Consider the following 13,625-nt stretch of genomic DNA (forward strand, 5'->3'; position numbering starts at 1 on the left):
GAATTCCTGGGCTCAAGCCATCCTCCCACCTCGGCCTCCCAAAGTGCATGAGCCACTGCACCTGGTCTAAAGTTAGTATCTCGTGAGAGTATTCCAATTTTCCACTCTGAAGACAAAGTGGTCTAGGACCCAAGAGCACGTATTAGTCAGAATCGGAGTGTTCTCTCCCTCGAAATGTGCTAGATAACCACTGTCCCGGTTTTGGATTGAACTCTTTTCCTTATTAGCTCTAGTCGGCCAAGCACGCTCCATTATTATATCATCATCCGAGACATGTCACAATGAATGAGGCCACCATTTGCTTGGCCTCAGGTATGTGTTCCTGAGGAAACTGCAGAAGCACACCCCAAATTCCTTGACTACATTTGGGAGGTATCTTGGGCTTTTAATTGGGGGTGGTAAGGACATACCTGGGCAGTGGGTGAGGCTTCCTGATGTTTTCAAATTCTGGAGAAAAGGAGACACCATATACTGTGACCAAAATCTACCTCTGACCTGTCTGCTATCAAAATGTATCAAACACAGCAACAAAGCCAAAGAACCACCTGCAGACTGTGGCGCGGAAGGGCTTGGGGACTGGAAGGAAAGCGGAGTTCGTGAGGTCAGGGTCCGTTATTGTGAACTGGATAGGTTTCCAAGAAGTAGCATGAGTCTTCTTCGTGATAGAAAGGTAAATGCGCACAAGTAGAAGTCTTGGGGAAGCCACTTCAGCCCACTGCAGTGGGAAACAGTGATTTCTGTTTGTCCTGGCTTCCTCCATTCAGATGTTTCTCATCAGCTACGTTCAGATTGATTCCATTTGCAAAGCTCTCCTGGCAGTCTCAGTGGAGCAGGCTTGGTGGCAAAATCTCTGGCATTTTCTGATCCTGTCCAGGCTCTGCTCTTCTTGTGTAGTTTCTTGGTGTTTTGGCTCCCAAGCAGAAACTGGCTAAACAGAGGCTGCTGCTGAACAAAGCCAAATGTAAAACAGAACATTGGAACGCCAAGCGGAGTGGTTTTGCTAAATGTGGGGGCTGGGAATGGGCAGAGGACAGTAAGGGATCAGGAAAGGGAGGGACCTCCTTAGAATCAGGCTGAATTATGCCCTGGTGAAAGTCTGTCACGGCCCCATCAGGTCCGCATCCTCACTCACTGTGCAAGATCAAAGGTTGCATCCTTTCGCTCTCCAGTCTCACTAATGAACAACAATATTTGGGTTGCACCCAGCAGCACCCTCTCACTTCCTGGCCCTCGTGAAACTGTACGATCCTCGAGGCCCTGACACCTCTCTTCCTTCTCATCATCCGTCAGCCCCGCCTTGCAGCCTCTTGTCAGTTTCCTTCTTGGCATCCCCCTCCCCAGCCACACTGTTCCACACCTGCTCCCTCTTTCCTTCGTCCACTTGATGCTAACATTTCCTGTACTGTTCTGGAGGGTCCTCATCCTCCCTCTCTTCACACTGCCACAGCAGGGCGAGGAGGTCCGGTTGGAAAAACTGCCAGTTCCTCCCTTCCACTGTCAGGAGTGGGAGAAGGATGCTGCTGTCACGGCCCCTTGGTTCTTGGTTGCAGGGGCTGACAGCACACCTTCTGTTACTCTGGTCCTGCATCTTGCTGTCTGGATTTAACTTCCCCACGAGCAGGTCACACATCTGAACTTCCAGTGGATAGCTGAGTATTAGGAAGCAGGCAGCCCACTGGCTTTAAGTCCAAGGTGTTTATTGAGTCCAGTAAATCGGATTCACGCACACACGCACAGGCACATGCGTGCACACGATAATGCAGTCTTATGGTCACACAGTTCAAAAATCAAAAGGTGCAAAAAGGCAGAGAGTGAATGTTCTCCCCTTTGTTTTCCCCTAGCTTCTTAGTTCTCCTCAGCAGAGGCACCTGTGTTTAAGCATCTCCTCTTCTGGGCGTGTTTTATACACATTCAGACAAATACGTACTTACATTCATATACTTCTTCCACAATCGGTAGCATACCATAGATACGGTTCAACACCTTGCTGTTTTTCACTTTTTAAAATGGCTGCATAGTATTTTTTTTCTTTTTTTGAGATGGAATTTCGCTCTTGTTGCCCAGGTTGGAGTGTAATGGCGCGATCTTGGCTCGCTGCAACCTCCGCCTCTGGGTTCAGGAAAATCAAGGGATTCTCCTGCCTCAGCCTCCCCAGTAGCTGGGATTACAGGCACACACCACCACGCCTGGCTAATTTTTTGTATCTTTAGTAGAGATGGGGTTTCACCATGTTGGCCTGGCTGATCTTGAACTCCTGACCTCAGATGATCCACCCACTTTGGCCTCCCAAAGTGCTGGGATTACAGGCATGAGCCACCATGCCCAGCCATGGCTGCATAGTATTTTGTTGAGTGAATTTCCATAATTTATCTAACTAGTCCCATACAGATGGGCATCAGGTTGTTCCCAATCTTTTGCTATTATAAAAAATAAAGCTGACATTTTGATCCTCACATCTTGTGTTTATTTCCCAAAGGCTTAGGATTCAGAGGAGAGAGGAGTGTGGTCTACACTTCACATGTCTGCCAAGCCTGGCACTGGATTTGAAGTTCCACACCACTGAGCCAAACACATCCAGGTCTGCTTTTTTGTTCTCCTTAATTTCCTCCAACTTGCCAGCATGCACAGAATTTATGCTACCAATTTTGGTGTTCACTAAATTAGGTAATTTTATGCTTTTCTTTATCTTTCTCTGCCTAGACCCTCTTCCAACCCGGGGATCTGGTGGTAAGCAAAATACTATTCCAGCAAGTGATGCCCCCAGTCTCCTAAGGATATAAGGTATTGAATTTCCTACATTCATGTAGTGTGTTGTAATTTGCAAACCACCGTCACATAGCATTCTTTCATTTGATTTTTGCACACATTTTTTGAGGTTGGTAGGACATCTTCTAGATGAAGAAACTGAGGCTCAGAGGAACTGACTGAATGGCTTGCCCAAGGTCACCTAATTGGTGAATGGCGAAGACAAAACTCAAAACCAGGCCATCTAACTCTCCGCCTGTTGCTTTTCTAACACGTGCTGATCCTTTAGCATATATATGAAGTCAAAGTCAGCTCTCAATTTGCAATATGGTGGGAGGCCGAAGTTCTAGCAAATTTCCCTCCAGATTTTATTTTCATCACCAGATAGGGTGAGGCTATTGGGAATTAAGGACCAATACATCCCACAGTGGGCCACTGGGATAGTGCGCAACCTAATCAGGGCAATGCCAGTTGTCCAGGGGGCAGGGGAAAGTGTGTTGGAGAGGAGGGCCAGGACTGGAAGCCTCTGACCTAAAAGCACATGCTTGATGTGGAGGCTTACAAGCTGGGCAACAGGGAGCGAGGAAAGGAATGCACATTTACGGAGTGTCCACTGTGGGCCGTGCTGACCCATTAATCACTCTCAGAACTTGGGAAGGACACTCACAGAGATAGGCCAAGGCTGTGCCAGTTCACACCAGGTCTTGTGGTGCTCTGCCCAGCAGATGGGGGACATTCTCAAGGGTGGACAAGGGGCTTCATAAGTGGTGATGCCCAGTGCTGAGGGATAGGTTCTGGGCTCATCTCAGAACAGCCTCTTCTCTCCAGAGACTCAGGCCCAGTTCCGTGTGTGTGTGGCTCTGCCTCTGTCAGGATGAGGCTTCTTTGCAGCAGCTTCTCAGCTCTGGGAGCACATGTTTCTGGAAGTCATCTGCATCTGTTCACTCTGATGCTTGGATTTACTACTCAGGCTGCAGAGAGCATGCTTTGAGGGAGCTGTGGATGAGGTTCAGCGGCACCAATGCTGCAGAGAGCTGAGCAGCCCCCTGGGAGGCAGGGGCTATTGAACAGGCATGAACTCTGGGCACGCTCCTGAAAGAGAAAGACATACTTTCCAGGGGCACTGCTGAGTATCCCCATGGTAACCCAAGGCTGGGTTATCACAGGCCCAGATGCTGAGCTGAGGACTTTAGGACTTCTTCTATAGGCAGTGGGAATTATTGAAAAACTTTCAGGAAAGAAGTGACAAGATTAGACATACATTTTAGAAATACTTCTCTGTCAGCAATTCACTTATTTTTTTCTTGGAACACTGAGATCATTAGCTATGGACTGACTTTTGTCTCCCCAAAATTCATATATTGAAGCCCTGACTTCCAATGTGACAGTATTTGCAGCTGGGGCCTTTGGGAGATAATTAGGTTTAATGAGATCCTGAGGGTGGGGCGCTTGGGATGGGATTAGTGCCCTTATAAGAAGAAACTGCAGAGAGCTCCCTATCGCTTCTCTACACATATGCATGGAGGAAAGGCTGTATGAGCACACAGTGAGAAGGCAGCCATCTGCAGTCCAGGAAGAGAGTGCTCACCAGAACTCAGCCATACAGACTCCCTGAGCTCAAACTTCCAGCCTCCAGAACTGTGAAAATACATTTCTGTTGATTAGGCCATGCAGTCGGTGGCATTTTGTTACAGCAGCCCAAGCTAACTGAAACAGTGCATTACCACATGGCCAGTACTAGGTTGGCTTCAAATATCCATCAGTGAACAAAGAGTCCTTCCCTCATGGAGCTTGCAGTCTAGTGGGGTGGAGGGGGAAGCATTAAATGAATAGTAGTAATCCCAACACTCTGGGAGGACAAGGCGGGCGGGTCACCTGAGGTCAGGAGTTTGAGACAAGCCTGGCCAACATGGCGAAACCCCGTCTCTACTAAAAACACAAAAATTAGCCAGGGGTGCTGGCATGTGCCTGTAATCTCAGCTACTCGGGAGGCTGAGGCAGGAGAATCTCTTGAACCCAGGAGGCAGAGGTTGCAGTGAGCTAAGGCTGCATCATTGCACTCTAGCCTGGGCAACAAGAACGAAACTCTGTCTCAAAACAAACAAACAAAAGAACAGTCAACGTGAGATACATAGAATTATTAATTATGAGAGTTACAAGGACCTCATTTAGATTGGAGGAGATAGGAGAGGACTTTCTTAGGCTGTGATCGTCAACCTGAGACCCTAAGGATGAGTTGGGAAAGCCAGGGGGGAGCATGGGAGAGAGCATCCCAGGCTTGGGACTGGCATGTGGGAATCCGCTAAGTGAGAAAGGGCTTGGTGAGCAAGTGACAAAAGACAGTGTCACCAGGGGGATAGAGTGACATAAAATAAGACCGGGAGCTAGTTGGTGGCAGTCCACAGAGGAACTTGTAGGGCTTGTTAAGAGGTTTGGATTTTAAAAAAAAATTCTTAGTGCATTTGGAAGCCATTAAAGGGTTTCAAAGGGTTTTCAATGGAGAAGTGAAATGATCCAATTTTCTTTTCTTTTCTTTTTTTTTTTTTTTTTTGTGAGACAGAGTCTCACTCTGTCAGCCAGGCTGGAGTGCAGTGGCATGATCTCGGCTCACTGCAACCTCTGCCTCCCTGGCTCAAGCAATTCTCCTGCCTCAGCCTCCCAAGTAGCTGGGATTACAGGCGTGTGCCACCATGCCCGGCTAATTTTTGTATTTTTAGTAGAGACGAGGATTCACCATGTTGGCCAGTCTGGTCTCAAACTCTTGACCTCAGGTAATCTGCCTGCCTCAGCCTCCAAAAGTGCTGGGATTACAGGCGTGAGCCACTGTGCCCGGCCCCAATTTTCATGTTTAAAAGATCACTGAGTAATGTGAGGATGGGATTAGAGGGATGTGAAGTGAAATGGGACAGGGCTGTTGAAGCCATGCTGGGTGAGGGGATGGAGAGCCCCCACGAAGGCAGCAGCAATGGAGATGGAGAGAGGAGTTTGCATTTGAGGGCAAGTGGATAGGAGGGGTGGAGAAGAAGGGGAAACAGAAGATAGGTCCTGGCCAGGCACAGTGGCTCATGCCTGAAATCCTAGCACATTGGAAGGCTGAGGCAGGAGCATCACTGGAGCCTAGGAGTTGCAGTGAACTATGATTGCACCACCATACTCCAGCCTAGGTGACAGAGCAAGACTCTGTCTCTTTAAAAAAAAAAAAAAAAAAAAAAGATAGGTTATAGGTGTAATAGCTGGGAGGAAGACAGTGAGTTTGACTTTGAGCAAATTGAGTCAGGTGGGAAGTTGGAAACATACCCAGCCTGTGCAGAAAGGAGTTATCACAGTGGGCCTGACACTGCTGTTCATAGAAACACCTGCCTGCAAGGTTGGCCCTTGGCTGGCGTCTGGGAACTTGGCTCTCAGAGCATCCCTAGTTAACAGTTAACTGATAAGGTGGTTCCCCATGGCTAGACTGTCTGTGCAGACAACACAATTTATACCAAACATCTACTTTCCATCTGAGAGTCTAGAATTTTGCTAGGCAGAGGGTGCCCATGTGACCAGACTCCAGTTAAGACCTTTGGGCACTAAGTCTCTACCGGGCTTCCCCAGGCAGAAATGTCACACATGTGTTGCTGCATTTTTGTGGAGGGACAGTGGGCTCTGTGGGACCCTGGTGGTCGGAAAGAACATAAGGAAGCCTCGCATGGGTTCCTCTAGACTCTGCCCGTGCCTTGACCCCTTATGATCCAGCCGTGTGTCCTCACCACAGCAAAAGGATAAAGCCTCACCATGAGCACAGCTGTGTGCTGAGTCCCAGGAGCCCTTCCAGAGAACTTCCAAACATGAGGTAGGCATGGGGGCCCCTGACACAGAGCCTCTGGATTTAAATTTGAGACTAATCAGCAAATAGGAAAAAATGGAAACCATGGGGGTGGATGGGATCAGCCAGGAAGAGTGAACAGAACCCAGAGGAACTCAACAACTTAGGGATAACAAGAGGGAGAGGGCATGCAGAGGAGGCCGGGATGCAGGCACAGGATCGAGGCAGGTCTGTTGGACTTAGCACAAGGTCATCGATGACCTTGGCAACACAGTCCCGTGGGCAGTGGTGTGTGGAGCTGGCTTGTTAGGGCGTGAGGAAGGGAGCAGTTCTCTCAAGTATGACTGTGGAAGGTGCACAGAGGTAGCAGAGAGAAATATGGGGAAGTGGAAACATATTTTTCAAAGAGGAAAGGGAACGTGATCATTTTTTTTCTCTGCCTGCTTTATGGCAGGCTCTCAGCTAGATATGAGTGATGCAAATGAAGATGAGATGTGGCCTGGGACTCACAGTGTATGGTCCAGCAGCAAAGATGGAAGGAAGGGTGCGGAGTATTTGAAAAGTGAAGTGCAGGCAGGGCGTGGTGGCTCATGCCTATAATCCCAACGCTTTGGGAGGCCGAGGCGGGAGGATCACTTGAGGTCAGGAGTTTGAGACCAGCCTGGCCAACACGGTGAAACCTTAGCTCTACTAAAAATACAAAAATTAGCCTGGTATGGTGGCGGGAGCCTGTAATCCCAGCTACTCAGGAGGCTGAGGCAGGAGGATCACTTGAACCCAGGAGGCGGTGGTTGCAGTGAGCTGAGATTGTGCTGCCGCACTCCAGCCTGGGCAACAAAACCAGACTCTGTCAAAAAAAAAGCTAAGTGCACAGCAACATGAGGGTGCTGAACCTAACCTGAGGGTTTCTTTGAGGGCGAGACCTTTCATCTGTGACCTGAAGAATAAGTAGGATTGTGTTAAAGTGGGGAGAGAAGAAAGAGGAAAAGGAACATTTCCGGAAGAGGGAAGAGTATATGTGATGTTTGGAGAGAGAAGTTGTGTGCTTTGGAAGAGCAGCAGGAATTCAGGGAGTGAGGGGAGAGTGGAGAGACATAGCTGTGAAATGTGGGAGTGAAAAGACACAGCACCTGCGAACACTGATGGGGAGCTGTCAGCAGAGAGGGAGGGGCTGAGTCTTTGGGAAGGGAGGGATCTTGGAGGGGCTGAGTGCCTTGAGAGGGTGGAGGGCTGCAGTATTGAGAAGGGATTAGTTTTGACAGTGGGAAAATACCTCTCATGTAACAGAAACAGAAGGAGAAAGGATAGATTTTAAAAAGGATGGATATACAATGGTTTTCAATTTATGATGGTTCAGCTTACAATCAATTGTTTGACTGTTCGATGGGTTTATCCCAATGTAACCTGATTGTAAGTGGAGGAGCGTCTGGGCTTAGGACGATTCAACTTACACATTTTTGACTTTACAATGGATTTATTGGGATATTAAATGCATTTTAGTCTTACGATATTACGATGGGTTTATCGGGGATGTAACTCTGTGTAAATTGAGGCGCATCTGTAGCTACCAGCAAGATTTCAGGATTGGTGGTAAGAAACGAACATGGTTTTTAAAATTACGATTTCATTTTCTTGTGGGTTTTTTTTTTTTTTTTTCCTCACCCTGTCCTGCTTCCTGAGATCTGGCACATTTGTAGGCTAGGCTTTCGGTAATGTAACTCCAGATGGACAAGAGGGAGACATTTTTTCACATCCTAATGCACCAGAGATAGGCTAGCAGGAGGCCACAGTTAGCACTGTGCAAAGACTACTCTCTTGGGTATGCTGTCTTTGGTCCTGTCCCTGTGAGAGCTTTTCCCCCTTCCCCTCACCCACTTTTGGGATCTGAAGAACCATCTCCGTCTAACAGTGAAACTAGAAATAACTGAGGGACTGACAGACCATGTCAGGGCCACACCCAGGACTCTGAACAGTGGTGGAAACTGAGGGGCCAACAAGGAGGATGAGGTAGAGAAGCTGGGCCACGAGGGAGCCTGGGTGTGTATTTATTTATTTACTTTTGAGAAGGGGTCTGGCTCTGTCACCCAGGCTGAAGTGCAGTGGTAGGATCACAGCTCACTGCAGCCTCGACCTCCCTGGGCTCAGGTGATCCTCCCACCTCAGCCTCCTGGGTAGCTGGAACAGCCCTGGCTAAGTTTTTTATATGTTTTATAGAAACAAGGTCTTACCATGTTGTCCAGGCTGGTCTCAAACTCTCGGCCTCAAGTGATTTGCCTGCCTCAGCCTCCCTAGATACTGGGATTCCAGGCATGAGTCACTGTGCCCTGCATATTTTTCTTTTTCTTTTTTTTTTTTTAGACCTCGGTGTTTAAACCTCATGATGTACTGTGCCCTTCAGAGAGTTGGAGGATTAATTTAATCAGGGGGAGGAGTTATCTTCTGAGTCTCCACTCTCCTATAGACTTGACAGAGATTGAAACATGCCTGTTGAATCCAAAATAAGGGAGAGTTATAATGTTCCTCTAGATTCGTGTCTATATGTGGCCCGTTAATGGTGAGCTGGTGTCCCCTCTCCCTTCCATGATAAGAGATACGGTACTGTGCTCCACTTAGCAGTGGAGGTGAGTTTGTTTACCCACAGTGAAGCGTGGCAGGGGGATGAGCTGGAGGAGCATGGGAAGTGCAGAATAATTCTGTGGACGACCATCGGTAGAGCTGAGAGGGGGTCTGCTTGGGTTGCTGGACGGTTTCCATCAAACGCTGTAATTTTATGGTGGCGCCAGTGTGCTCAGGGCTGGGATTGCTCCGTGGTGTGGATCTGCTTGTAGCAGGATGACATGAGAGGTGAGAGGTGGGGAGAGGGGAATGGGTGCCGTGTGAGGCTCTGCCTGCTGAGCAGCACAGACAGTCCGTAGGGCAAGGGCGCTGAGAACACTGGCAAGATTGAGGTGGAGGTGCTGAACATGGAGTCCAAGCAGCTCAGGGAAAGAGCTGAAGACAGAGGAGCAGGAAAGATGGATGGGGGAAGGAGGTGGTCAGGGCATGCGGAGGTGGTCAGGGCGTGGGGAAGGATGCATTTATGGGAAAGATCTGGGAAGATGGGAGGTTGTGGTTGGGGCGGAGGAGATTTGATATAGGACTTCAGAGGTGGAGCAGTTCTGAGTAATGAGCAGCTTCAGGACGTGGCTTCAGGGCAGCCTCATTGAACCTTGTCACCAATGGGACCCTCTTTTCCATCCCATGTCCACATGGCCTGTCTCCTTGCAGCCTCTGATGCACCTCCCCTCCCAGCTACCCTTTTCCTATTTTCTGGTCCAGCAAGAGGAACTCACAGCATCTTTTCTTACTTCCGGAGAAATTCATTCCACATGTGTCTGATTCATTTGCGTTTACAGAAACTTGAAATCTCCAGTGTCCAAAAACCCTTTCAACTATTTTTTTTCTTCCCTTTCTTAGAAACAGGAAGTTGTGTTTGGCTGCAGACAAACTCTCTCAGTGCCCCTGGGACTTACAAGATGTTTGGAATGAGGAACGGTGAGGTCTGGGGAAGGCTTCTTTCCTCTCTCCTTTCCTGGGGTGATTCGCATCTGCCAGGGCTGGGCTGGGCAGCTCTAGGGGCTGGAAGGCCAGCCGGAACCTTCCTGTCTCTTTCCACTGAGCCCCAGGCCTGAGGGAAAGTATGTTCTAAAGAGACAGGTGGCTTTCTTGCTCCCTGCTTGTCATTATAGTTCAGAATGCACTTGTGCACTGGTGTCATGTCCCTTCCCAATACTTGAGCAGTGGCTGTGATGAGTCCCTTGATCTATTTCGGGGGTGTGGGCTGGCCGGCACTCAGTTTTAAGCACGTCCTGCTCTTTCCAAAGTGGAAGTTCAGAAAAACTCCCCACCTGAAGAAGAACGAGCCAGGGAAATGTGGTACCAGCTGTTTAGGACCACACCTATTGGCTACGTCTGGCCAGGTCATTCTGCAGTGTTGACCTGGAAAGCACACAGGTGCTTAGGAGGGGCTGGCCAGGGGCAGGGAAAGTGTGGGAGTCACAGCCCACCCACTCCGTTCGCGAGACACTCCAGCTTTTACTGTTGTTCGTTGTGTTCTCCTGTGTTGTTTAGAATGTTGTCATATGTACGGTCAATACAACCACAGTATTTGTCGCATTGGTGATCACCAACATTGAGCCAATGAAGACGTCGGCTTAGATGGGTGACTTCTTCTTTCCCACATTCCACATGCAGCTCTCCCAAGATGGCAAGCTCAGCGGAGGCCCCCAGAAAAATGTGCTATGCGGGAGGAGACTTTTCCCCATAAGACAGACTGTCCTTCAGCCCCGGCCACCAAAGAGGAATAACCCGGGCCTGCTATTCTCCGGGACTGAATGCAGCTGCATTCTTCCCTTCCTCTGCTTCCTGTCCCAGTACTTACTGATGGTGCACGCGCAGGGCCTGGGGAAGCTGGGTGTCTAACCCGCGGTGCAGCCACGGATGGGAAATTCTGGGCAGGGCCGAGCCTGTCTTCACCTGGGGAATTCCCTCCCACATCACACAGGGCAGAATGGGAGTGGAGGAAGGCAGAGGACACGTCTCAGGGCCAGTAACCTAGGCTTATAGAAGACGTCATCACCGTCCTCATGATGTTCACCCCGTCTCCTGTTTTTTGGGGCCATGTGTTCCGAAATGTAGCTTCAACTCATCATAGGGGCAAAAAGAAGTAATGAGTCTGTGGCAGCAGAAATCTGGGAATCCAAGGGTCATGCTACATCTAGTCCTCCTTAGTAGATTCTGCTTTCCTGTTCACACTTTTCGAGAAACCATTTTGAATTCCCAAACGGCAAAGGAAATGCTGCAGGTTCCTGGAGGGACCTGGTGATCCAGGGCAGAGCACACAGAGTCGAGATTGCTGCGGGGTTCACGAGCCTCCCCTCCTGGGACCAGGGGCACCTGGGCAGGGGAGTCTGCACCACGCAGGAAAGCCCAGTACACGCAGCTGCTCATCGCTGCAGACCCCATAGTGCAGGGCCGACAAGGCCTCCCTCTTTATCTGCCCTGGACCACAAGTGGGAAATATCAAGACAAAGCAAAAGCCAATATCCCTTAAGAACTTTCCGATTGTTCTTGTCATTTGTAGTTTTGTTTTTTGGGGGGTGTGGGGAGGGAGGGGTGGTTTGAAACAACTCCGAAGCACACTCCAGAGGAAAACAGGAAGGGTGACATGTTTGGACACCAGAAAAGAGGAAGAGTCCTCATTAAGAGGGTCACTTGGTTAAAAAGTTCAAGCACAAAGGATATAGAACCAGGTGGACATCATCAGAGAACAAGATGCGAATCTAGTGAGATGGGTCCTACCACCCCTGGAATATGTTCCTGGGAGAGGGTGTGGTCTGCTAGAATGGACTGGGAATGGTAATATTGCATACTTTTGTAAATTCACAAAACCCTCTGATCTGCGATAGAGGAATAAAGGGCAGAGGATAAACCCCAGACAAAGATTCACTTATCTTAAAAATGAAAGGTTGGAAATTAACTTTATGCTACTGTACCACCTTTGAAGTATTTCTGGCAGGTGCCTGGAGGATTCAGATTAATGACCAAATTACCTGCCGAGTCGGGGCCTCCCATTAGAAGAGAGTACCAGTTTCCATTAGGAGCACTAGCTGGAAAACACCATCTTTCAGCAGAGGAAATACAGTCTTCTTTCCTTCTGTGGGTTAACAGAGTGGTCGTGGTTGGCTGGGGCAGATAATGGTGTGGTCTTCCTCTGCAGATCTGTTTTCTGAGTCCCTGGGCTGCAGCTGTTGAATTTCCAGACACAAACAAGTATGCGTTCTGAGAGCTCACCGAGCCCACACAGCCGGGAGAGCCAAGCTGGATTCCATTCTGCTTTGCACATCAGCAGCTCTGCTGCCAGCTGAACTCCAGGGCAAAAGCTGTGCCTGGTAATGATGCAGGGAGCAGGGATGGCACAGCTGGCCTGGCTTAGGCCGTTAAGGGGGACACACTTGGCCTTATTTGGGGGAGAGTGAGAAATGGAGGGCGATGAAGAGTTGTGGAAACATACATCAGCCTCCACAAAACTGGTGCACAGCAGGGAAAGAGTCTGGTTTTGCTAGTCATCGACAACATGCCTGTGTGTGTGCCTGTTGATGCTTAGGTAAGCCCAGCCTCCCACTCGCTGAAAAGAGTAGGCAGACAAGAAGGAGTGACCAACTCTGTGTCAGCTGTCATCGTGTAGAGAGCAGCTAAGGGGAACAGTGGGGCTGGAATCCCATGGCCTCGCCTAGTGCCCCTACAGCATCCTCTCTGCCTGTGGTGCCAGATATCTGAATGGGAGGACAAAGGGGGCACAGGTGGTGAAAAAAGCCAAGATACACATTTGGGTATTTTCCTTCTTTTGCTAGAATGTCATTTCTTGATGTCTGTTTCTTGTCACCCATTTGTGATCAGGGACTAAGTAAGTTCCCTCTGCACCAGACCAGGGGAAGACTGAGCCAGAGTTCCTCCGAGACACAGGAGAGATGAGGAGCTATGGAGCGGAGTAGGGCTAAGAGGATCTGGTGCCCCCAGCTAGACTAAAAGGAGGCAGGCAGCATGTAAGAGGATGATGGGGTGGCTCACAGAGAGGAAGGGGATATTCTTTCTCAAGAATGACGAGCCCAAAGGCATCGCATAACAATTGTGATCTCCCAGCTGGACGTTTCCTGTAGCACAGGCGTTCACAGTGTGGTTCCCAAACCAGCAGCCTCCATGTCAGTCACTAGGAACTTGTTAGAAATGCAGATTCTCAGGCCACCCCAACCATTAGACCAGAAACTCTGGGGATGGGGCCCCACAATCTGTGTTTTCTTTTCTTTCTTTCTTTCTTTCTTTTTTTTTTTTTGAGACAGGGTCTCACTCTGTCATCCAGGCTGGAGTACAGTGGCACAAAAATGGCTCCTTGCAGCCTCAACCTCCTGGGCTCAAGTGACCCTCCCACCTCAGCCTCCTGAGTAGCTGAGACTACAGGCCTGCACTACCACGACCGACTGATTTCGTTTTTTAATTTTTTGTAGAAACAGGGTCTCGCCATGTTGTCATGGCTGGT

At 49.2% G+C, this 13,625-nt stretch overlaps 1 protein-coding gene across 1 annotated transcript; it reads left to right on the forward strand.

Moving 5' to 3' along the window:
* The first annotated feature begins 646 nt into the window (after positions 1–646).
* LOC100937417 (uncharacterized) lies at positions 647–11,011 on the forward strand. Its single transcript, XM_024255035.1, has 8 exons — positions 647–670; positions 895–1,033; positions 1,207–1,309; positions 2,477–2,582; positions 2,765–2,781; positions 10,007–10,084; positions 10,386–10,509; positions 10,784–11,011. The coding sequence occupies exons 1-8, from the start codon at positions 647–649 to the stop codon at positions 11,009–11,011; spliced, it is 819 nt and encodes a 272-aa protein (XP_024110803.1).
* The last annotated feature ends 2,614 nt before the right edge of the window (positions 11,012–13,625 follow it).

The sequence above is a fragment of the Pongo abelii genome, chromosome 9 (assembly GCF_028885655.2).
Source record: "Pongo abelii isolate AG06213 chromosome 9, NHGRI_mPonAbe1-v2.0_pri, whole genome shotgun sequence".
In the NCBI taxonomy this organism is placed as follows: domain Eukaryota; kingdom Metazoa; phylum Chordata; class Mammalia; order Primates; family Hominidae; genus Pongo; species Pongo abelii.

Coding starts and splice junctions, on each gene's coding strand:
- LOC100937417 (XM_024255035.1), top strand. CDS start 647: ATGAGTCTTCTTCGTGATAGAAAG. Junction 1,034..1,206: donor CTGGGAATGGGCAGAGGACA/GTAAGGGATCAG, acceptor GGTTGCACCCAG/CAGCACCCTCTCACTTCCTG. Junction 10,510..10,783: donor TATTGGCTACGTCTGGCCAG/GTCATTCTGCAG, acceptor TTCCACATGCAG/CTCTCCCAAGATGGCAAGCT.